Source organism: Ursus arctos, unplaced genomic scaffold, assembly GCF_023065955.2.
Source record: "Ursus arctos isolate Adak ecotype North America unplaced genomic scaffold, UrsArc2.0 scaffold_2, whole genome shotgun sequence".
In the NCBI taxonomy this organism is placed as follows: domain Eukaryota; kingdom Metazoa; phylum Chordata; class Mammalia; order Carnivora; family Ursidae; genus Ursus; species Ursus arctos.
This window is the reverse complement of record NW_026622874.1, coordinates 65650162-65674035: the sequence shown is the minus strand read 5'-3', so window position 1 is coordinate 65674035 and position 23874 is coordinate 65650162. Positions and strand designations below refer to the sequence as shown.

The window sequence follows — 23874 nt, the reverse complement described above, 5'->3', positions numbered from 1 at the left end:
GTGCAAACCATATGCCCCTCAAGCCAAGAAGGATGGAGAGAGGGGCACCACCCCCCATCCCACAGTCTTCATACCAGAACCTTGTGTCCATTCTTCTGCTTCACCCCTGCTATGCAAGGAGGAGGGAGAGGAGGGCCTAGTGTTTCCCAGCTGCCCATCCAGAGAGAATCCTAGTTCATCACAGACATTATGGAACATCAACCCAGTTTCACCTATTCTTGTCTTTGTGAGCTCAGCCTTTCCAAAATCTGTCTCCTCATCTCTAATACAGGATTTAAAAATAGCACCTCTCTGGAAGGAAGTGGGCAGGGGGTGGGCTAAACGGGGGACAGGCAGGATGGAGAGCACCTGTTGTGATGAGCACTGGGTGGTGTATGCAAGTGGTGAATCACTGAAGTTTACTCCTGAAATCAATACCACACTATATGTTAACTAACTAAAATTTAAATAAAAATGTGAAAATAAAAGTACCTCCCTCAAAGTGCTGAGAGAATTAACTAACTTAACACAGGAAAAGTGTTTAGTACTGTGCTCGGCACACAGCAAGCCCTCAACACGAGTTTCCTGCTGTCATTATCATCACGACACAAACCCCAGGAATGAGAAAAGTGGGAGCTGTGACCATGCCCCTGAGTCCCAGGAGGCACCTGGCAGAATAGGACTCACTGCACCTGCCCCGGAGACCTGCTCCCTTCCTTCCATATCCTCGCCCACCGGCTACTCACTTATTGAGCACCTACCCTGTACAAGACCTGGTGCGAGATGCTGCAGAATTCAAAGACGACTAACATTCCTGGTCCTTAAAGAGCTCATAATTTTTTTTAGTATTTATTTATTTATTTGACAGAGAGCACAAGCAGGGGGAGCTGCAGAGGGAGAGGGAGAGGGAGAAGCAGTCTCCCCGCTGAGCAGGGAGCCCAACACAGAGCTCGATCCCAGGAACCCCGAGATCATGACCTGAGCCGAAGGCGTAGACGCTTAACCGACTGAGCCCCTCAGGCGCCCCAAGACCTCATAATTCTTGGATCTACTCTCGGGTCGGCACAGAAATTTCCCACTGCCTACTCTCAAAAGAAGAAAGAGGGGTAGGGTGGGAAGAAGAGGCTTTATTTGGGGGGAGTGGGGTTCTGCCTGGCCAGCACCCCCCAGCACCATCCTGGTCAGAGGCTTTACTTCTTCCGGATCTCCAGGGCCCTCTCCTTCCGGATCTCCTTGGCCAGCTCCCCTATCAGTCTCCAGTACTCGTGGAACTTGAGCTCGGAGTCCTGATTCACATCCAAGCTCTTCATCTTCTCATCTAAGGAGCCCACATCCTGAGGAGACACCAAAGGAAAGGGTGGGGTTAGAAGTGAGAGTTCTCAAGACAGGGAGAGAGGAAGGAACTGCTAATCTCCATTCTCTTCATGAAGGACAGCGCTGCCATGCTGTCGGCAATGACAACCTCTCCAAACTGGTCGGTCCGACGGTGGCGGCAGAAGGAGGCAGGGGACCTGACTTGTAGTGTTTGCCAGTGTGTAAATACTCCCACCGTGGCTGATAATGAACCACAAACATGGTGCCCCTGAACTCAGAGCTAAAGAGATGCACACAGTGGGCTCCTGCCTACAGGTAAGGTGGGCTCCAGCACACCACTGCACCTGCGGTTTGCTCAAGGATGCTCGGGGAGCCCGTGTAGCCATGGACCCACTCTGGCCATCCTCAGAGCCTTCTCAGGCCACCTTCCTCCTTCACAGAAAGCTGGACAAATTCACAACCCTAAGCTGCTCATTTGCATAACTCCAGTGTAGTCTCTTTTTTGCCAGTAGCCTGGTTGATCAGAGGAATGGCAAAGACATGGGGTATCTGATTTTGTCCTTGACAAAGTCTCTCATGACAGGCCTGTGAAATCAAAGGATACTGTAAACTGGACCCATGATCAAAGGATCTGTTACTAGACAAACAATCACAACCAAAACATAATCTATGGAACAACGGAGCAATGTCCAGCTAGAGAAGGGTGCCGCGGGCAGAGCCCCATGCCCAATATTTGAGTCAACCTTGCACGAAGGCAGAGAAGGCACGCCGGATCCACAGAGGGGGCAAAGCTAAAGCTAACTCATAGAAAAGCTAAGCAAGGCTTTTGTAAAAGCCACAATCGTGTTTGCTTTCTTTTTAAGATTTTATATATTTACTTGAAAGAGAGAGAGAGCAAGCACAAGTTGGGGGAGAGGCAGAGGGAGAAGCAGACTCCCGCTGAGCAGGGATTCCCAATGTGGGGTTCGAACCCAGGACCCCGGGATCATGACCTGAGCCAAAAGCAGACACTTAACTGACTGAGCCACCCAGGTGCCCCCACAATCATGCTTCATTGTAAAACACTGTAAGCATCGTCAGCGGAAGGCAAAGATGCCCAGCGTAACATTATATGGGGAGGGGAGAAAACACAATTAATCAAGAGAAAGAAATAAAAGGTGTAAGTACTAGGAAAGAAGCAAATTCACCTCTTACTGTATTAGCAATTATATATTGCATACCTAGGAAAAACCAAGAGTGATAATGACTAACCTTTCAACAATCGTAAGCACTTAATAGTGCTGACTGTTCCGAGGCTTCTGCTAAACACAGGACATGCCTTACTCCATTTAACTTCATAATCTGCTGGCACGACGGGGACCTTGCCCACCTTGTTCACCACTGTAATCCCAGTGCCAGGAAGAATGTCTGGCACATAGCAGATGCTTGTTTATCACTGTAACCCAAAGCCTAGGACGGTGTCAGGACAGGACATAGCAGGTGCTCAATAAATACTGACTGACTAAATACAGGACCAATCCAACAAGGAAGGTATTATTATGAGTCTATTTCACAGATAAGAAATTAAGGCTCAGAAAGAGTAAATGACCAGGGATGACAAGCTAGAATCTGCATTTGAACCTAGATTTTTTGACTCAAAGCTTATGCTCTTATCTACTACTCTGCATTCCCCCCCCAAAAAAAACCTATTAGAAATTGTAAGCGTCTGGTTACAATATTAACACACAAACCCAATGCTTTTTAGTTGTATGAATATTAACCAGTCAGAAAGTATAAGAAAGATCCTGTTTAAAATAGTAACAATGGGGGCACCTGGGTGGCTCAGTCGGTTAAGCATCTGCCTTCAGCTCAGGTCATGACCTCAGGGTCTTGGGATCAAGCCCCACATCAGGCTCCCTGCTCGGCAGAGAGCCTGCTTCTCCCTCTGCCTCTGCCCTTCCCCCTGCTTGTGCTCTCTCTCCCTCTCTCTCTCTCCTCTCTCTCTCTCGATCTCTGTCAAATGAATAAAATCTTAAAAAAAAAATAGTAACAAATGAAATAAAGCACTTAGTCATAAATTAAGAAATCTATTAAGCTTTCGTGAAGAAAAATGAACTGAAGAATATGAGAAAACATGAATAGAAAAATGTACCTTTTTTGGGGGAGAAACACTCAATAGCATAAAGATGTCAATTTTCCCTGAAATATAATTTTATATGATCCTAATTAAATATCTACAGGATTCTTTTTTTTTAAGTTTTATTTAATTTTACTTTTTTTTAGTAACCTGTATACCCAACGTGGGGCTCAAACTCACAACCCTGAGTTCAAGAGTCACACGCTCTTCTGACTAAGCCACCCAGGCATCCCTCTACAGGGTTCTGTTTAACATGATTCAATGTTTCTAAAATTCCTGAGAAACAAACTGTGAGATCCACCAAAAATTCTGAAAAATAAGAATAATAAGAGAGAACCAACCCTACAGGTAACTAAGGCATATTAAAACTACAGTAATTAAATAAAATTGTTACTCAATAAATAATAAACAGATTAATGAAACACAATAAAGAGACCCAAAATACATATGGGAATTGAATAAGTAATAGAGGTGGTATTTCACATCAGCAGGAATATTTTAATAATAACATAAATTGGTTTTTTTAATATATTAAACTGAGGAAGACCTTTCCAAACTTGGAATAAAACACAGAAGCCATTCACTAAAAGTCTGATAGATCTAACTACATAAAAATTTTTTATATTCTGCATGGCAAAAACTACTAAAAATCAAGTCAAAGGACAAACACAGGACAAGTTAGGAGAAAATGTCTGCAATACGTAATAGTCAAAAGGCAAATTTCCTTATTATATAAAGAGCTATAGTAAATCAATATGAAAATCTCTCGAATAAGAGAAATAAGCAAGCAGTTCACAGAGGATTATACACGTCCATCAAAAAAAATTTTAATGTGCCATTTCATTGAGAATTAAAGAAGTGTAAATCAGAAAAAAGTATCATTTTCACACATTAGATTAGCAAAAACCAAGTCTGATAAGACCTGATTCGGGCAAGGACGCAGGGAAACAGGCTTTGTATTCAGTGTTGGCCTTGCAACCTTGCTGGGGAGGCAAACTGGCAATATCCATAAAAATGAAAAATACACATGCCTTTTGACCTAATATTTCTTTTTTTTTTTTTTAAGATTTTATTTATTTATTTGACAGAGACAGCCAGCGAGAGAGGGAACACAAGCAGGGGGAGTGGGAGAGGAAGAAGCAGGCTCCCAGCGGAGGAGCCTGATGTGGGGCTCGATCCCATAACGCCGGGATCACGCCCTGAGCCGAAGGCAGATGCTTAACCGCTGTGCCACCCAGGCGCCCCCCGACCTAATATTTCTACTGCCACACATTTACCCTAGATATTTTCCTCAAGTATGTAAAGATACATAAACAAGAATGTTTGCGAAAGAGAGAAAATGGATATGAAAAACATTCTTCGATAGAAACTTAGCTACATAAATTTGTTAACCTATATACCATATGTATACTGCATCATCTTCTTAAAATAGGAAGTATCCTATACGCATGGTTCCACCTTTTGTTAAGATTTTATTTGTTTATTTGACAGAGAGCATACGCACATGCACGGAAGCAGGGGGAGCAGCAGAGGGAGAGGGAGAAGCAGGCTCCCCGCGGAGCAGGAGCCCCCAGCAGGGGCTGGACCCCAGGACCCCGGGATCATGACCCGAGCTGAAGGCAGACACTCAACCGACTGAACCACCCAGGCGCCCCATGGTTCCATTTTTAAAAAGGTATTTGTAGAACAGTCGGTAAGATGCATTTATTCATTCACGCGCTCAAGAATTCTTACTCTTTTTTCAAACTTTTTTTGTTTTACAGTTTCACTCACTCGATACCTGCTGTAAGTGCTGGAGATAAAACAGTGAGCAGACCGCTTCCCTTCGTGGGGTTCACATTCTTGGTGACATGCAAGTGTGTACGGAAGTAGGTTGTGATGGGAGTGCTGTGGAAGAAACTAAAGGGGGTAAAGGAATAGAGGACAAGGGAGGTGATCTTCGCATTCTGAGGTGAAGGAAGGCAATGCTGAGGATTTGCCATTTGGGCAGAAATCTGAGTTCAGTGAGGAGCAAGCCTAGCCAATACCTAAGAAGTGGGCATTTTGGACCAGGAGAGCAAGTAAGGTTCAGTGTCTTTGCTGCATTTGAGTTTTGCTATAGAGGGGAGCAGAGACGCAAGACACAGCTGGAGCGAGGTGTAGAGCCAAGAGAGAGGGTTGGTTTTTTTCTTTTTTTAAGATGGGAGATATTACAGTATATTGGGAAACTGATCAGAACAATCCAGTGGAGAAGGAAAATTGATGATGCAAGAGAAAGCAGGAGGAACTGCAAGAGTCCAGATTTTAAGTGGTGAGGAAGCGCGGAGTCAGGCAGCAGAGGAGGGACTGCCTCGGGGCAGAGACGGATGCTTCAGGCAACAGGCAGGCAGGGCAAATGCTGCTCTTCTTAGATCTGGGGAGACAGTACATAGGAGTTTCCTAATTGCTCTTATTTTCTCTGAGAAAATTTCTCAGTGAGAGGGAGAATGTGGAAAGAGGGACTGGAGTTTGAGGAGAGAGGAAAAGTTGTAAAATTATCAGCTCAAAGAGCTGGTAAATGAACCAAACTGGGAAATGGGGCAGACTGGCAGGCTGTGCCAAGGACCCCCTTGGAGTTTGTGGTCACAGACTTAAGGAGAGACAAGTCAACACTGTGTATCAACTTCAATAAGAAAAATAATAACAATAAAAATAATAAAGTGGGACGAGTCAAGACGACAGCACCTTCTTCTGCGGCCAGATGCAGCCATTGTCACAAGTGCAGAGGCAGAATGGTCCTTGGATTGATTGATTGCGTTGCTGGGTTTTTTTCTTGAGAATGGAAATTTTTGCTTTATTTTGGATCTGAGAAAGAATGGTAGATTTAATCCTCAAGTTAATGGAGGTGGAATATTGGACTTAACCTGGGTTGAGATTCTGTCAACCAGCACAGGGAGAAACAGAATCCAGGGAGTTGAGGGACTGATTGCGTTGCCGAGCCTTAGAACCCAGCTGAGTGAGAAGAGAACTGAGGACGCGAGGGGATAACACGGGAGAGAACACGTGACAGGGTCAGGACATGGATGGTCCCCATGGAGTCAAGGCAATACCAGAGTGGAGAAACCGAACTGGAAAGGCAGGAAGTGATACTCAGGGAAAAGGAGGCTTGAAACTGAGATTTCGCAGGTGGTACATCAATTTGGTAATGACAAGATCTGAAGCAAGAACAGAGGAGTGGGCTGCTCAGAAGCAGGACAGACTCTCTGCAAGCGAGGGTTTGAAGAAGTTGAGAGCCCCAGGTGTTGGATGAATTTTCTGCGCGCAGACTGAGGACCCCTACGAAAGCAGTGATGAGAAACAGTAAGGCAGGAGCTGAGCTTATAAGGAATGCAAGAAGAAGGGGGGCAGGCTCCAAGGAGCTGTGCATTGTAGGAAGAAGTAACTAAGATCTGGAAGTAGTGACAAAAAGCTAAGAGATCACCTTCTGCATTTCCAGGCCCGGAGGGAGTTGGATTTGGAGGAAAAACCAGTTACTATGTGGCAAGGCTACAGGGAGACTTAAGACTCCATGGGAGTCTCTCGAGTCTCCTGAGAGAAGAAGGGAAAAGTCTGAGAAGTCTAAGAATGCAGGGGATTTTGCAGATGATAGATTGAGTTTCCAATACTTGTTTGTGTGGGGTTTTTTTTTTAATCCATATCCACACACTTTTCACTTGCCTGTCAATTCTCAGAAAGGATATAAAAGAAACTGTTAACAGCCTGGTACGATCGGGCAGCTCGGAGGGGATGAACTCTGAACTCCTGCTCTGTCCGGCAAGCAGGAGAGGAGGAATGACGTTGTCTGGCACATGACTGAGCGGACTCCCAGAGGGGGTGAGAAGTAGTCAAAGATTACTTACAGCTGCTTCCTTCACTGAGGTTCTGTCGCTCCATGAACTGGGCTACGTTTTTCTTTTGACATACCCCTTTCTACAACTGGGCCTCCGTTTCTATACGTGTCAAGTGAGGAGTTTGGGCTGTGTTTTCTCGTGGCCTCCTTCTAGTGCTGATGGTCTGCAGCTCTCTGGAAGCCACTCTGGGCCCACTCCCATGCTGGGGAGATGAGACCAGAGAGGCACAGAGCAGACACAAACACCCAACAGCACTGCCTGAGGGGAGCACAGAGCCCAGTAACACACCTGCACTCTCACCAACACCTGTCACCAAGCCACATGCATAGTCACCCACGCCCTTCTCCACCACACAGCTGGGCTCATACTACTGTGCCCAGAAACACCACCTCACATCCACAGTGTCCCGCAGCCGCTGCGCTCCAGAATCTCAGGCCCAGAGACCCCCACCTACCTTGAGCAAGTGAGGCAACTGCTGCGTGGCCAGCTCCCTAAACTCACTGACGCTGAGGCTGCCCTTCCGGCCTTCCTGCCCTGCAAAGGTGAAGAAGGTGGTGACCACTGTCTCGATGGCCATCTCCAGCTCAGTCAGTGGCTCTGCTGCCATCAGGACTCCTGGGGCTGTAGGACAGGGAAGGAGAGGAAGGGAGAATCAGAATAGACCAGAGTGCCCCCGCCCTGGCACTGCCACCTCAGGTCCCTGCCTGGAAGAAGCATTATGGGGAAGGAAGGAGGGGACAGGGATGGAACCTGGGGCACCAGGCAACAGCAGCTCGGTGCAGGTGGGGGAAGGGGTGTTTGCTTCCCGAAACCCCATCCTCTCCAGGTCTGAGCCTGGTGGTCCTTTCCAAGCCTCGGTGTCTTAGGGACCCCTCTGTGGTGGTCCTTCGGTCTGGAGACCCCTCTGACAGGAGGCACTTGGGAGCGGCCCCTCCGCGGCCTTCGGTCCCAAGGGCCCATTCTTGGAGGCTCATCCGGCCCCAGGGGATCATGAGGTTGCTTGTCCCCGAAGCTTGTTTGTGCAGGGACCCCGCCCGCCCACACGCGCCGGGCCGCCCCTCCCAGCGGAGAAGCCGGGGTCAGACAAACTGCCGGCTGCGGTCGGCCTGCGGTCAGGCGGCAGAGACCCGGGGCGGCCGGCTCAGGGTCGAGCCCGCTCCTCCCGCCCCTTCCCGCCGCACCCCTCCACGAGGACAGCGGCCGAGACCCCCAACCTCCCGAACCCCAGTCCGAGCTGGCTCGGGGAGGCGCCCGGGGCGGAGGGAGGGGAGGGGAGGGAAGGCCGGGGGACTCACCGCCGCCGGGGGCGGTGGGCGGTGAGTGCAGGAGCCTGGGGGCAGGAGCGAGCAGAGCCCCAGCCCCGCCCGAAGGTGTCCAGCTTCGGCCTGGATGCCGGAGGAAGCAGACCGCCCAGGCCCGCCTCTCGCCCGCCTCCTGCCCCCCAGCATCCGGGCGGGGCGCCCGGGTCCCCCCGCCCGGCCCGGCCCACGCGCGCCCCTCTGCGGGGGGGGGGGGGGCGGGAAGGCGCCTCCGGGGCAGACCCCCTCCGGGCACCGGGAGCCTGCCGCCCCGGTCCGCTCTGCATCCCAGCGGCCAGCGAGGGAGCCCTGCCCGGGAGTTAGTCCGAGAAGCACCGCAGACAGGCCCTCGGAATGAGACCCTGAAAAGCACCCTGCAGCCCAAGACCCCCAAGAGGCTCCCACACACAGAGGGGGGTCCCGCTGAGACCTCAGCGGAGGAGGACGTCCCGGAGTGAAATCTCTCAGCGGGGTGTCAGACTACAACTCCCCAGTGAGACTCCCAAGATTAAGGGATTCACTGAGAGGTCCCCCCCACTGAGACCCCTCAGCAGAGACCCTTCCCCCTTCCTGCCAGTGCTGGGTGCGGGTGGGGCAAAGCCTCTCCGTGTCCCTCCCAGGACCTTTCCCACCTCCCTTCCTCCTGGGCCTTGCCTGCTGGGGCTCAGCAGGGAGGGGGGAGGCAACTGAGGCTGGACAAGAGGACACAGGGCAGCCTGTTCTAGCCCAGGAGACAGAGGGCGCCTCTGTCCACTCCTGGCCCCTTGCCCCACTGGGTGTCTGTCTGTGAAGGGGTGGAGCCGGTGGGAAGGGGGGTCAGTGGGGGAAGGACTGAAGACAGGTCTCACCACACAGCTCCCCCCCGCTACATTTGCAGACTCTCATCTGTCTGTCCAGAACCAGCTCCTGCCTCAGGTCCAGGCTGACAGTGAGTACCGTGGGCCATCTGTGCTAGGTCTCTGCGGTGGCCAGCTTGGGGGAAAGGGGACTTCGGCGGGGCTCCAAAAGTCTGGGAACAATAGCATCGTGCTGCACTGAGGGTCTGGGAGGAGTTCGAGTGACAGCAGTTTGGGATTTGGGGGAGACAAGGTTTGGACAGTAGTGTAGGGAAACAAGAGAAGGTCAGAGGGAGGTCTGTGGTGTTCCTCCGAGAAAGAAGAAGCCAGTGGGGAGCCCAGCCACCAAGCTTCCAGGAGATCAAGCCCTCCTCCCACAGAGCCCTCAGGGTACCCTCCCGAGGCTCCCTCAATCTCCCAGGTGCTGAGGAAGGGAACCAGCTCCCACCTTGCTTTCAGCTGGGTAAGACTAAGAAAACAAATGGAACTGTTGCTTCTGTCCCCACCCCCACCACCACCCAGTGTTGCCAAGAGCTCAGGTCCCAAGGAAGTCTGGGGGTGGCAGAGCATGGACCATATGAGATCAAGAGGAGGGGGCATTAGGGTACTGTACCCACTCCCAACTCTCCTTTCACGTGCCCTTCCCTTTCTCCTCCCTTTCTTGGCCCAGACTTCCAGACTCCTCTTTCCTTCAAGTCTTTCCCTTTGTTTTCCTGTCTGCCCCATTCCTGACGAAGTCCTCTCCAAACGGCTGCTCAAGGGCTCCAGGCAACGTCTAAGTGCCCCTCCTGGATGGAACCAATAATGGAGCCACCAACAGCCCTTCCTCACAAACACCCTTATCCCTTCCATCAGCCCCGGCTTGGGTTCCATCTCCCCATGTCTCTGTGACAACAGCTTCTCATGTCCAGAGTTCAGGTGACACTCACAAGGTTCCCATTGTAAAGGTGGAATGTCATTTGATCAGGGCCCATTGTTCGGCCCCCCAGGCCTGGGGAAGGACAAGGACACCTGATCTAAGACACCTGAGCTGTCCCCTGAGGCTGTGGAGGGGATAACCATCCCAAGGCCAAAAGAGAGAGGCCTGCTGGCTTGGCAGTCCCCTCTCCTCAACAAACCCCTCCATTTTTCTCTTCTTCTCTCCAGCCCCTTGAATTCAGAGGACATCCTCAGCCTTTTATCTCCAACACATATCAGACCCATTCTCTCACTGCCACTGTCCTCACATCATCCAGGCTGGGCCTAGGCGGGGGAGTGGGCAGCGGCAGGGACAAGGCCCCAGAGCTCTCCTCTCCCCCTCGCTGGGAGCCCTGGCTCTGGGGAAAGGCTCGGTCATTCCTTTCACCCTTCCCACCATCACCCAATGGAAGGCCTGATTCTGCAGAGAAGTAAGAGGAACCACACTAGAGGTAACGGAGGTGTACCCCAGGGAAGCTGAAGTGACCTGTTCAGGAGAGAGCAGAGTTGAAGGACCAAAAGAGGCCCCAGTCTGCTGACGGGAAGCTCAGAGGCAGTTCAATCCCCCTCCCCAGGAAGCCTTGGGCCAGCCACTCTGGCTGCCACTCTCTCCATCAGGCTGGCTGAGGGCACCAGACTGACTCCTTGCTACGGGTAGACAGCAGAGTCACGGCTCTGGAGAATGCAGCCCTCCATGCTCAGCAGCAGAGCTTAGCTGTGCTAGGCAGGCAAGGCAGGGTAAAAATAGAGTCAGCGGAAGCTTGGCAGGGTCCTGTGACCATCCCCGCCTGCCTGCCCCACCCTCCTCAGTGTCCACCCAGGCAGCCAGGAGCCTGCAGAGTCCACTGCAGGCCTCTAGAGCCAGCCCGGCTTCAGCTGCTCTACCTCCATGGCCCCAATTCCTGACTCCCTCTGGCTGGGCTATGGATTGAGCGACACAGAGAACAAGCCTGGATTTAGGCCTGTTTGGGTTCCCACATCATAAAGTCTCAGCGAGAGACAAACTGCAATGTGGCTCTGGTCTCATGGCGATTTCAGGTGAGGGACCAGGGCCAGGTCTGAGGGCTCCCCTCTCCCCAACCCCAGATACCCTGAGCATGGTGCCCAACTTACTTCCATGGTGGGGGGCGGGTAGGTGAGCTGCGCGATGGGCTCTGAGCTGGAGACAGCGATGGAGACGCTCATCAATGTGTTCCATGCCCACTCGGGCAAGGAGGGAGACAAGTACAAGCTGAGCAAGAAGGAGCTAAAAGAGCTGCTGCAGACTGAGCTCTCCGGCTTCCTGGACGTGAGCACAGAGTGGGGGTACAGGGTGGAATGGGTGAGGGGTGGAGGAACAACCGGGGACCTCTCTACCATCTTCCTACCCCACCCCAGCTCAGTCAAATCATTTTCTTCTCTCAGACTTCTCTCCTGGATTTTTCTGGGCTCCCCTACTTCTCCTGGTTCAAGACAAAAATACCCTAATTTGTTAATCACCTGTTAAGTGCCAGGACCCATGCAGATGCATCATTAAAGAAGGCTCACAGTCTAGAAGGGAAAGACTGACACACGAAAGTGAACTATGAACACCAGGAAGTGACCTGTTCAGGAGAGAGCAGAGTTGAAGGACCAAAAGAGGCCCCAGTCTGCTGACGGGAAGCTCAGAGGCAGTTCGATCCCCCTCCCCAGGAAGCCTTGGGCCAGCCACTTAGGAACTACCCAGAGCTTTAACAGGATTGCCGGGAAGGACGTTGGACAGCGGACAGCGCTAACCTAACTGAAGTGGGCTTCTCCAAAGAGGTGGCACTCGAGCCGTGCATTTCCATTGGAATATTATTAGGGTCAGTGTAGACATTTTAGGAGGTATCTGCATGAACAAAAGCCTGGAAGAAAGAACATGGAGCACGCTCAGTAGTTTTGACCAGACTGAAGGATGCAGAAAAGTAGGCTGCAAATGCTGACAGGGGCCCTATAATAAAGAAGCCAGTAGAAAGTACACAAGCTTTGAGGTTTCACCAGGCCTGGGCTCCAGTTCTGACCCTGCCGCTTTCCAGCTGTGTGACTTGGGCACATGATTAGGCACCAACTGTTAATTTACTTATTCTCTAGTATGGGAATAATGAAACCTAACTCATACTATATGTGTTAGAATTAACAGTTTTACAAGCCAATCCCTGTAAAGCTTCTGTAGGCACTCGACACATGGTAATCGATGCTGTTATTACTTGGCCTTGTTAAGGGGTTTATTCTGTAGGTGACAGGAGGCCACAAGTGTTAGTTTTAAGGAGGGCCTCACAACAGTCCCATAATTAGCTGTAGTTCTGCCTCTTGCTCATCGCTGCCTCCTTCCTCCCACTCGACCATCCCCTTGCCCCTGATTCAGTACTATTCATTTCCCTATATACCCACCCCTCCATCTCCTCCCTCCACAGGCCCAGAAGGATGCAGATGCTGTGGACAAGGTGATGAAAGAGCTAGACGAGAATGGAGATGGGGAAGTGGACTTCCAGGAGTATGTGGTGCTGGTGGCTGCTCTCACAGTGGCCTGTAACAACTTTTTCTGGGAGAACAGTTGAGCAGACAGCCCCAGTGGGCAGCGCCCTTCCCCTTCCCCCTGCTTCCCCCTCACCCCACTTTTCCTTCCCTACACTCCTACCCTTGTCCACCCTCCACCAAGGGCGCAAGAGTAGTGGGCCAAGCCTGCAACTCATCTTTCATTAAAGGCTCTTCTCTGACCAGCTGCTGTCTGTCTCCTTTGGGGTCTGGAACTGAGTGAGAAAGTCAAGGTTCCTCACTCCCAATTCAGGAATGCTCAAGGCCCAGAAAAGTAGGTGTTCAAAGTTCCAGCTGCAAAGACAGAAGAATTTCCCTTCAGTCTGCAAAGAATATTTAATGAGGACCTACCATGTGCTGGATATTGTGTAGGAACTGGGGGTGTAGCGGTGCACAAAACAAACACGACCCTTACCCTCACACAGGTAAAGTCCAGTAAAGACGCCAGACCATTAAACACGCACATACAGACCCACGCACACACAAATTCTAGGAAGAAAACGCAAGGATCGTGGTGCACGTGTATGCAGAAGGGTTGAAGATGTGTTCATTCACTCATTCCTCAAACATCTGAGTATTTTTATGCGTACCCAGGTATAAGAAAAATCCTCTGTAGGTCTGCATCAAAACGCACATGACTTGCAGATGGGGAGGACATGGAAGGGGGAGCAGGGACACAAAGACACCCCCATAGGGATTTAACAATATTCAGGACGAGAAAAATAGGCACAGGCATTGGTGACTGGCGCAGGACCAGTCACCCAGGCCTTGGCTGGGGCGTCTAGGGCTTTCCACAACTCGGAGAGAGCCCGCGTCCAGCATCGGGGCCCAGGTCCTAGGGAAGAAGCACCGAGGCAAATCCAGCGTACAGAGCTGTAGATGGTCGCCCTTAGCCTGGGCGGGGCGCCGCGAGGAAAGACAAACATCTTTCTCCCCGAGATCGAAATGTTCTCTGCGGTCCAGGTTACAACCACCCTGTCTAGACCGAGAACATCCACGAGCACTAACCGCGCGCACTGGCCACGCCCCCCCGCGGGCGGGGCGGAGTGTAACGCAGCCCCCACCTTTGCTAAGGCCCCGCCTTCTCCCTAGGGCTCCGCCCCAAACCCCGCGCAGGCGTAGCGCTCGTCTTCTCCCCCACCCAGCTGTGCGCGGATCTGACGTCTGACGTAATTGCGTCGACGCCATTTTAGCCGGTCCCACTCGGCTCTGGGCGTGTCGGCCATTTTGTTTTGGGCACCAAGCGGGAGGAGGAGGCGGCGGCGGCGGCTGTGGTGGCACCGACGCAGGGCAGGAAAGGGCAGTCCGGGCGAGCAGGCGCACCGGCCGACCAGACAGCCGGCCGGCAACAACGAGCTAACCTAGCAACCTACCGCTTACACCTTTGACCAACCGCCCACCAAGTCAACTCAGGTTCCGCCGGGCCCCGGCCCGCGCGCCGCAGCCGTGGTGGCAGCCCCGGGAGGCGCCCTGGCGTCCGTTTCCTTCGGTGCGTTTCCGTGGCGAGGGGGAGTGGCGGGGCGGCACGGCGGGCTCCGGGGGGCGGAGCCGGCGGCGGCGGCGGGGCGGCGGGCCTGACGGGGATGTGGCGGCGTCCGGGTGGGGTCCTCCGGTCGCCCGGCGCTCGCCGAGGCCTCCCCCTCGGTGGTGGCGCCGAAAGTCGCTTTTGACATGGTCCTGCCTGCATCTCGTGTCTCGGTCAGGGGCCCTCGGTGCTGGCTGCGCGGGAGGAGCCGCGGGCCTTCGTCCCGCCCCCTCGGCTGACCCGCAGGCCTCGCCGCGGAGATTGGGGTTCGCTTGGGGGAGGGGTGGATCCGGGTGTCCGTGTGTTTTTGAAAACCCCTCGCAGCCAAGGCTGAAAAGGACGACTCCGAATTACAGGCCAGGTCTGCCATTTTAGGGTTAGGGTAGGTGTTTTCGGCCCTGCGGCCTAGAAGTCGGTTAGTTTGCGGTAACGGTGCTATGAACGTAGGTACCCAGACGGGGTTTAGTGGGACCTTCAGTAGTCACCGATACAGGCCTTTTGTTTTCATTCATTGCTGGGCCGGGCGTTCGATGCCTGTAGAAACGAGGGGTCCTTGCTCTGATTTGCTCATTCTGCTTATTGTCCTTTGTAGATTCTCGGGATTTGAAGATGGCTGCACAGTCAGCGCCGAAAGTTGTGCTAAAAAGCACCACCAAGATGTCTCTAAATGAGCGGTGAGGCAGCCAACAGCAACTTCAGCTCGTTCATAAGAAAACATTACTTAACTTGGCCCTGGGGTCCAATGCACAAAAACCAGTTTTAAACTAAATACCAACAGAAGGCTACAGACCTCTGTTCTTAGTTGCATCTTATGTGGTACGCAAAACAAATTGGGCGGTTGTTTCAAAACCCCTTATCAGTAGATTTTTATGTTAAGCTGTCTGAAATATTTGTCTGGTGGGATGTATTTTAAAAAAGACTCCTCACACCCTCCCTCTTCTTCACATTTTTTTACATTGATACAGGGGTGGTGCAGCGCGGTAGCATGGTACCTTGGCTGCAGTAGGCTTGCTGCCCAGTCCAAGGCCAGCAGTGTTGTGTCTGGCCTGTAAGAGGCAGGTAGCAAGCTGTGAATATGTCCGAAGGCCCTTGAATGCCATTCTTGGGCCTTGTAAGAGGCACTTGCTTTGCTCCATTTCTCTTTCTTTCAATTCTGCTTTTAGTTTGTTTTTGTGTTAGATTCTTTTGCAGTTAAGTGTTTTTCTTTTTTGCGCCATTAAGCTTATTTGACAGGAATAACAGAGGAGTGTCTTCACAAGCTGTTAAGTGATGAAAGTAATCTGATTTTCTCAGAAGTAATCACTTGGAGTTAGGAAAAGTAGTCATTTAAAACTAAGAAGAGTTAAGGTACTTAAAGCAGTTTCTATCTCTGAGAGCTCTTTATTGAGAGCCTTTGACCAGTGATTTTATTTAGTTGATGTTAGACCCCTAAAAGATTCACTTGATATTTTTGCCTTTTCTGAAGCATATGTGCTTCTTACCTCTTAGGGTGTGATATACCGATTCTCCATATTTACATGTTAGTAAGTGAACAAATACATCAGAAAGTAAGACACACTCGTGTAATTTACGTGGGTGTGCTATTTCCACGGGCTGTGAAGGTGCTCCAGTCCTTCCTTATATTTGCCCTACAACGCACCCTCAGTTTCCCCCAAGATTTTGGCTTTCTTTGTTTGTCTTTGAAACTACATTTTCTGTCTTTTGTTGTCATCATATCTGCTTACTGCGTGTTTTTCATACTTTCCACCTCTTAAAAGCCATTACCTGAGCCCTTGTTACCACTTTTGATTGAATGTGCTGCACTTAGCTGCGTTTCTAAGTTTCTGATTCTTGCAAGTTTGTGGAAGCAGAGGAGTCTTTAACCCACATCAGCCTTGATCTAAGTGTACCACTTTACTTAAAGTTCGTGGGATCTGGAGCTCCTGGTCTAGCAAGCCATGAAAATGCCAATAAATGTTTTGTAATAAAGCTTTTATTTAAACATCCATTCTGTTCGACCTTGAAGCTTTACTAATATGCTGAAGAACAAACAGCCGATGCCAGTGAATATTCGGGCTTCGATGCAGCAACAACAGCAGCTAGCCAGTGCCAGAAACAGAAGACTGGCCCAGCAGATGGAGAATAGACCCTCTGTCCAGGCAGCATTAAAACTTAAGCAGGTGAGAGGATGGGTCTTAATGCTCCAGAAGCAGCTGGTGATCTCTATCAGACAGTCCACTGAGGCTGTCAGGACGTGAAGGATGATTGCAAGGTGGCTCAGGGCAAAAGCAGAAACTTCTCTGGAGGAAAGAGAAGTTCAGAGAATTCCCATTTTAGCAGGTACCAATAAGTAACTTTTTGTTGTCTTTCTCTTTTAGGTAGCTTGCCATCAATGTAGCCTGTTTCTCTGTTATTGTCAATGAGTATTAATCTCTTTTTTTCCTGATCCTTTGCCCGTAAAGTAGATTCACTGGAGTTTACCACAAAGAAATTTTGGATGACCTTCGGAAAATCCTTTATTTATTCCGTGTTAAATGCCTTAAAAATGAGGGAAATAATTTTATTCTTTCTCCCCCAGCGCAGGAAACCTGAACAGCCTTAGCCAGAGATTTCCAGTGCTAAAATACAGAAAGAGTAGGGTGATCTTCATCTCCACAACACCTAAGTTTTGTCAGTAAAATAGAGTGAGAGCATTGAATAATTAATTTAAGAATTAGTGTGTTCTCTTTCAAACTTCCAGTAAGAGATAATCCTTCTTCAGACCTGAAATAAAACCTGCTCTTTATTATCCATAGACTTTATATGCAAGTCCGGACAGTGGCTGTGGAAGGATATGTCCAAGCTGTGGCTGGGCGTCTGGAGGGCGATGCCATGCAACTGTAAGGACTTTAACTGGTAGCACTGCATGGCTGTGCATAAATTCAGCAGTTAAATATAACACCCTCCCACCCCCACCCTGAACTGTTGGGCTCACTGACCAAAAATAAACAAGGCCTTCTGCTTCAGCTACCTTAAGCCTTGGAGTTCTGTATTTGTCCCTGACTCTGGAAAGCAGTAAAAAGGGCCCCATCATTTTCCAAGAGTAGCTGTTATAAATTGCTGAGGATAAGTCTCTGACACGTCATTCCAAAGGACCTTTCTAGAAGAAGCTTTCAATATAGGCTGGGTAGAAAGTAGCCTCTGGAGTGGAACTGCCTGATAGAACTTTCCACAGTGAAGGAAGTACTCTCTATCTGTTCTCCAGATAATGGTAGCCACTATCCATGAGTGACTATTGAGCACTCAGAATGTGGCTAGTGTGATTGAGGAGCTTTTAAAATTTTATTTACTTGTAATTTAAATAGCCACATGTGGCTAGTGGCTACCTTAGCATACAGCACAGCTCTAGAGTGAAAACTAGATGGTATCGTGACATCTTTAAGCTTGCCAACTGCGTTAGAGACCACTGTTGCTGGCAACAAAGGATTAGGAGGGGAGAACTGAGCACTGTGCATTCTTCTCTGAAGCCTGGATTTTGGGAGAATATACTCAGGATCATCGAACAGAAGGGATTTGTAGAAGGAAGTTCTGACCTAATTGTGTGCTGTCAGGGGAGTAATGCGACAGGCCTTTAAGGTTGGTTATGCGAAGACGCATAATGTTCAGAGCCTGTCCCTCTGATCGGAAGCAGTTTATTCTCTTGTGCTAGAAAGCTAATAATAATAACTCACAGCATGTGGTTGCAAAAAAAAAAAAAAAAAGTCACTGGTAGCCAATTACAGGTGAAGCCTGGGGATACACAGAGTTTATTTTCATTCATATTGACTGATGACTTTATAGGAAAATGGGTTTGCTGGGGCCTTGATTGTGTTCAAGGCTACACAGTCACCTTTTCCTTTGAAGCAATTTAATTCGCTGAGATGTGGTCTTAATAGTTTCTCTTTGAGGGACAGATTATTGAAAATCTCCATTAGTGGAATATCCTTAATACGGCCCTGAGTTTTGTGATTGTAGGTCACCTGTCTAAATTCTAACGCAAGTTAGCTTTCTCTCTGGAAATATATTTGAGTGTTTTGAATTAAAGGTTATTGTACTGGCTTAATGGAGCTCTTTGCAAGGAGAGACGTGGAATGAATAGTGATTTAAGAAATGTAAGGAAAGGAGGTTTGACTTTTTTGTGTTTATTTACATCTTAAGGTAAAAAGTGGACCGTCTGGAGATAGATACTCAGAGGAAAAATGGAACACACTGGACTCTTTGACTGAAAAATCAGATCTTGTTTTTAAGTGACAAGAATTCAAATGAACTTATAATTTAAAATATTTCCCAGAGTGTGATGAACTTCCTATGGTGTTTGAGTAAGCCTTTGAAGACAGTGGTAGTCCTTGGGCAAGTATGATCAAATCGTATCATTGTCAACCTGTGGTTCAAAAACAGCAGAATCCAGGATTCGAAACGGAGTCCTTACTAAAACCTAAGTTCCAAGGAGTGGTGTATGGCTTCTGTAGCCAAACTAGTGAGGTAATTTGTATTGATGCCAATGTCACGGGACCGTATTTAGCTTTCGTAATGGCTCTGGATCAGAATTCTGCTTTTTATATACCATGTCCTGAGGCAAAGGCTAGTTTCTGGTTTAGGATCTTTGTGACCCGTACGGCAGGTTTATCTCCCTACACACAGCCATCTCACTTGCTTCTTTTTCTCTGCACTGTGAGTTGTTGAATCCCGCCGGAATGCTTTTTTGATCTCAATCCCCCAACACCTTTTCTTCCAGAAGAGCTTAAAGCAGCGCCTGGGTAAGAGTAACATCCAGGCACGGTTAGGCCGACCCATAGGGACCCTGGCCAGGGGAGCAATCGGAGGACGAGGCCTGCCCATAATCCAGAGAGGCTTACCCCGAGGAGGACTACGTGGGGGACGTGCCACCAGAACCCTGCTTAGGGGCGGGATGTCGCTCCGAGGTCAGTGCCGTGTACCTGATAATTACCGGGCCTACCCCTCCCTTTTCTCTTGGGCTGCTTATGGACATATTTGTTTTAACATCTTGAAGCTTGAATTTGTATTAATATAATTAATAACTTTTGAAATCACATATTTTTAATAGTGCTGCATGTCTTTTCTCGATACCATTCCCTTTCTGATAATGTGCAATGGTGAGAGGCTATGACCTGCGTAATGACAGGTAATTCATGTCATCTCCATTCCGTCTAAACACCCTGCTGCTGCTTGAATCAAAGCACATGCAAGTTCTAGAAATAAGTCAGATCTAAGAAATATTTGGTCCCTTGGCCTGTATCTTAACGAACCATCTCTTTGCTAGTGAAACACACAGTTATATTTGGAAAAGAGAAGACAAGTTGACCCATAGCTACATGTTACATTTTGGGCACTGTTACACTGTTCCCTGTGTTGTTCTTGTCCCTTGTAAGAATGTATTGAGAGCAGGAACCCTGTCATTTATTTTTAAATCTACCGTAATGCTAGGCACTTAACTGATTATTCAATAGATATTTATTGTATGTACTTACTAATTGATTTAATTCCCAGCTTTTTCCAAAAATGGGTTTGTGGTCAGATTTGTTGAATTGATTGAATAAAGAGCAGTTTGATCTGTTCACACTTGCTGTACAGCTTGCCCCACCCAACCTAAAAATTAACTGAATTAACTCTCATTTAACCCTCACCGCCTTCCTTTGGTTAGAGTCTACTTTGTCTCTCTTGGATTTACCTGCATATACATTGTATGCCTCCTCTCCAAGGTCAAAACCTGCTCCGAGGTGGACGAGCCGTAGCTCCCCGAATGGGCTTAAGAAGAGGTGGTGTTCGAGGTCGTGGAGGTCCTGGGAGAGGGGGCCTAGGGCGTGGAGCTATGGGTCGTGGCGGAATCGGTGGTAGAGGTTAGTCAGCTACCAACTTCAGAGAATAGCTCCCCCTTATTTCTCTCCCTTCAAAACTCAGAGCCACCTTCCTGCACAGCTTCAAGTCATAGACAGGCTTATTTGTTTGTCTTGTTTTGTTTTTTGAAACTGGCTTATTTTCTAAATTCACATGCTGGTAGTGCAAAAAGTCTGTCATGGGTTGTCTAAGAGCCAGTCAGGTACATGTCAGAGCCAGATTATATTCAGTCTTTTTCCAGGTTCCTTGACATTTAAATCGTATTGTTAAAATGACAGGATGGTCAGTTTGAGGTTTTACCTTTCTCTGTCCCTGCCCCACCACCACCACACACCCCATCCCATAGCTCAGAACCCCACTTTGAGTGTAAGAATAAAGAAGAGGGAGATGTACAGAAGTACAGAAATAAAGCTGAGTTAAAAAGGATGATGAGATTGGAGCTGGATATTGACTTTGAAGCCAAGTAAAGTTAAGGTAAAGTTGTGTCTACAGGAAATCAGAGATGACATTTTTTTTTTTAATCAAGGTAGAAAGCAAGAAGGTACCGAGTCAGTTAACTGACAGACTCTTGTTGATAATGTTACCTTTGAGACTTAGTGATACTTGTCTTGTGACCTCATGACCCAGATGGAAAAGAATTTAATGGTGTTGCTGTCGTTAATCCAAATTTCATGGGAGTTTTCTGATTTTAGAACTTAGTGGAAAACTCTCAACAACACCTGTCCAGGGGGTAGAAAATCTATTCCTGTAGCCCTGTGTATATCTGCTTTGGTCCTTTTATTAGTGTGTGGCGGGTCTTCCATAATTTATGACCTTGAAGTTGCCAAAGGATAATAACTCAGGAAATCTGATAGCCAAGGACTTGTTTTCTTCTCTCCCATTATATTGTTGGCTTAATAAGTGAAGTACAGCTAGTTTGGGTTTCAGGATGAAATAGCACATTTCCAAATTATCTCGACCTGGTTTCTGAGAGAGCATCACAGGGCTGGGGGAGTCTAAAGTAGCTTTTCAGAAAGCTGCATAAGTTTTATTACATGAATTGAAACCGCCTCTCAGATCACCAGAATTATAAGGTGACTAGATTCTGAGATAGAATTGGCTGGGACTACTCTAAATATATTCCCTGTATTCTCACTTTGTTTCTATGTCATGATAATTCCTCAGTCTCCCGATGTGGACTCAGCTCATTAGGTTTAATAAGTTTGAGGAGAGATGAGCTAATTTTCCAGAAAGATCTTCAGTTTAAAAACTTACTTTAAAAACTGTCTAGCCCTACACCCCCGTTCTCTGTGCCCTTGTTACTTCCTCCCTTTCTTACTAAGTGGGGTTATCTATAATGTATTTTAATTATGAACTTACAGCGGGTCTCAGACTTGAGATATTTTCTTTGTTTTAGGAGAGGTTAAGATTGTCAGTTATTTTCCCTTTGTCAAGAGAATAAGTCTTTAGCAGTTAGAGATGAGCATGTAAACAGGGATTCATTATGTGTGCTTTCCATGTGTTGCTTTCTACCCAGTGTGTTTCCTGTTTTTCCAGATTTCTCCTCTTTGCCCTGCCCTTTCAGCCTTTCTCAGCTAGGCCCCGCTGCTCTGAGGGGCATTTGCCATAACACCCATTAAACCTACTTGTAACTGTCTCCTTTTTTTCCCCTTGGGCCAGGTCGGGGTATGATAGGTCGGGGAAGAGGGGGCTTTGGAGGTCGAGGCCGAGGCCGTGGACGAGGGAGAGGTGCCCTCACTCGCCCTGTACTGACCAAGGAGCAGCTGGACAACCAGTTGGATGCGTACATGTCGAAAACAAAAGGACACCTGGATGCCGAGTTGGATGCCTACATGGCACAAACAGACCCAGAAACCAATGAGTGAAATCTGCCCACCGTTCTGTGAGAGACTCTTGTTCAGAAGTCACCACATCTGTAAATAACCTCGAGATAACAGACGGAGAAGCAACCCGATTGATGCTGGAAGGACCTGTCGCGATAGGCTGCGGACTGACTCGCCGCCAGTGTGTGCATTTAGTGTGTTCCTTTTACTTTTTTGATACTGTGTTGTATGAAACCCTTTTTTCCTCTGACTTGGGATTTGTTTTGTTGTGTTGGGGTCCGTCCCCCCCCATCGCTCTGACTTCTCTTTGAATGTGAATGTGGTGGCCTTGTGGCTGGTGTTCCCTCATCCCACCTGTGCCTCCCTTCATCTGTCATATGCTCTGATGTTCTAACATTTCCTCTCGTCATCTCTGTGTCCCCGTGCAAAAAGCTCTAGAAAGAGCCCATCAGTGTTCCTTCCTGATGCCTAGGTTTCTGAGAGATGGTTTAGTTCTACATGATCTTTAATAGCCTCTTAGAAGTGTTTAGAAAACATGGAGCTCAAAAATGAGTTCTGCCACATTGATACATTAGTGTAGTAAATTAGGGACACTGACATCGCCACAGGGCCACATAACAGGTTACACGGAGCACTTCTGATTTGATTAAACTTACTTCTGTGTACACTGACACCACATAACGAGTGTGCTGGGTTGGGTGTCTGCACTTTCTACCCTGAAATGAGATGTATAAACTTTGCTCTTGGCTTTTATCATGTCCAAAGAGCTATTGGGTTGTCTTACACCTGCAGTAGAGAGGAAATTGCAGTTTGGTTTGGCAGATGCTTCAGAGAGAGGGACAGAATGATGGCAGATACCTTTTACCAGTCAGAAGATACCCGTGCTGGAATGCTATTGTCCTTACATTCATCCCAGACCAGTCCTGGCCTTCTCCATTGACTTTGTTTGGCCCTCTTATTTCCCTTTGAAGGTTTCAGTTCAACCATATTGTGTCAACTGTTCAGTTTTCAGTAGAATCTTGTATTTCTGGTTCATCATAACAAGAAATCGTTCTCAAATCTAGTCAGGACTTTTTCTTTTGTTGGGTTCCTTGAAATGCTATCGTCACTATAACAATATCTTGACCTTCCCCTTGTGGAATTCAGAGTCCTTTTCTTCATAGGTGTATTAAAATCAGGGTGGGGGGCAGGCAGAGATGGGGCTTTGAGCCAGAAAGTGAAGAATTTGCCCTCTGAGTAAGCCTGGCAAAGAGGAGACTAATCACACAGAGTAATGTTCTGGCCCGTTGGGCCCATAGGAAGCTCCAGCGTAATGATCTTTGGCAATATTCTGGGCCCTGGCACTGGTTTCTCTTTTCCCCTGTGCTGTGGGAAAGAACCACCTCCAACCAAACCAGTTGCCAGATACATGGTACCCTAAATTGTTTGGTGGTGTGTGTGGCATGCTGGGAAGGAATTTGGTTAAGACGGCCTGGACTTGAATCCTATCTGTATGATTGGGCTTAGCCTCTGGATTGATTGTGAGGCAAGCGGTTTAGTGCTGAGAAAAGTGACATTGAAAAGACCAGGTGGTGGTAGAGGACAGAACCATGCTTTCTAAAAAGCCACCTGATCTGGTTTCTGTGCTATAATCACTTGTCTATTAAAAATGGAATATGAGGCCATGTGATTGGAAGGGGTTTTTATTTGGGCAAGGCCAGTTGTAAGGATAGTCCCTTAGGTAGACTGCAGACTCTGGTCAGCCCCCAAGACTTGTTTGTTTTTGTTTTTTTTTTTTTAAGATTTTATTT

At 48.6% G+C, this 23874-nt stretch overlaps 3 protein-coding genes across 20 annotated transcripts; 2 read left to right on the top strand and 1 right to left on the bottom strand.

The window, feature by feature from the left end:
* Window positions 1–812: 812 nt before the first annotated feature.
* S100A13 (S100 calcium binding protein A13) lies at window positions 813–14351 on the bottom strand. Of its 3 annotated transcripts, none has more exons than XM_026485383.4 (3): window positions 14257–14351; window positions 7712–7878; window positions 813–1313 (listed from the first exon to the last, which is right to left on the bottom strand). In XM_026485383.4, the coding sequence occupies exons 2-3, from the start codon at window positions 7862–7864 to the stop codon at window positions 1170–1172; spliced, it is 297 nt and encodes a 98-aa protein (XP_026341168.1). In that variant the 5' UTR covers window positions 7865–7878; window positions 14257–14351; the 3' UTR covers window positions 813–1169. The 3 variants fall into 3 exon arrangements, with proteins under 3 accessions (XP_026341168.1, XP_044235155.1, XP_026341167.1); XM_044379220.3 differs by lacking the exon at window positions 14257–14351 and adding an exon at window positions 9210–9228; XM_026485382.4 differs by lacking the exon at window positions 14257–14351 and adding an exon at window positions 8553–8667.
* On the top strand, window positions 9358–13068 carry S100A1 (S100 calcium binding protein A1). Its single transcript, XM_026485384.4, has 3 exons — window positions 9358–9483; window positions 11484–11636; window positions 12763–13068. The coding sequence occupies exons 2-3, from the start codon at window positions 11496–11498 to the stop codon at window positions 12904–12906; spliced, it is 285 nt and encodes a 94-aa protein (XP_026341169.1). The 5' UTR covers window positions 9358–9483; window positions 11484–11495; the 3' UTR covers window positions 12907–13068.
* CHTOP (chromatin target of PRMT1) lies at window positions 14272–23147 on the top strand. 16 transcript variants are annotated; one of them, XM_026485376.4, is made up of 7 exons: window positions 14272–14372; window positions 15001–15082; window positions 16414–16567; window positions 17183–17266; window positions 19144–19327; window positions 20126–20263; window positions 21921–23147. In XM_026485376.4, the coding sequence occupies exons 2-7, from the start codon at window positions 15018–15020 to the stop codon at window positions 22124–22126; spliced, it is 831 nt and encodes a 276-aa protein (XP_026341161.1). In that variant the 5' UTR covers window positions 14272–14372; window positions 15001–15017; the 3' UTR covers window positions 22127–23147. The 16 variants fall into 16 exon arrangements, with proteins under 16 accessions (XP_026341161.1, XP_026341156.1, XP_026341163.1 ...); XM_026485371.4 differs by having other exon boundaries at window positions 19141–19327; XM_048225376.2 differs by lacking the exon at window positions 14272–14372 and adding an exon at window positions 14448–14674.
* The last annotated feature ends 727 nt before the right edge of the window (window positions 23148–23874 follow it).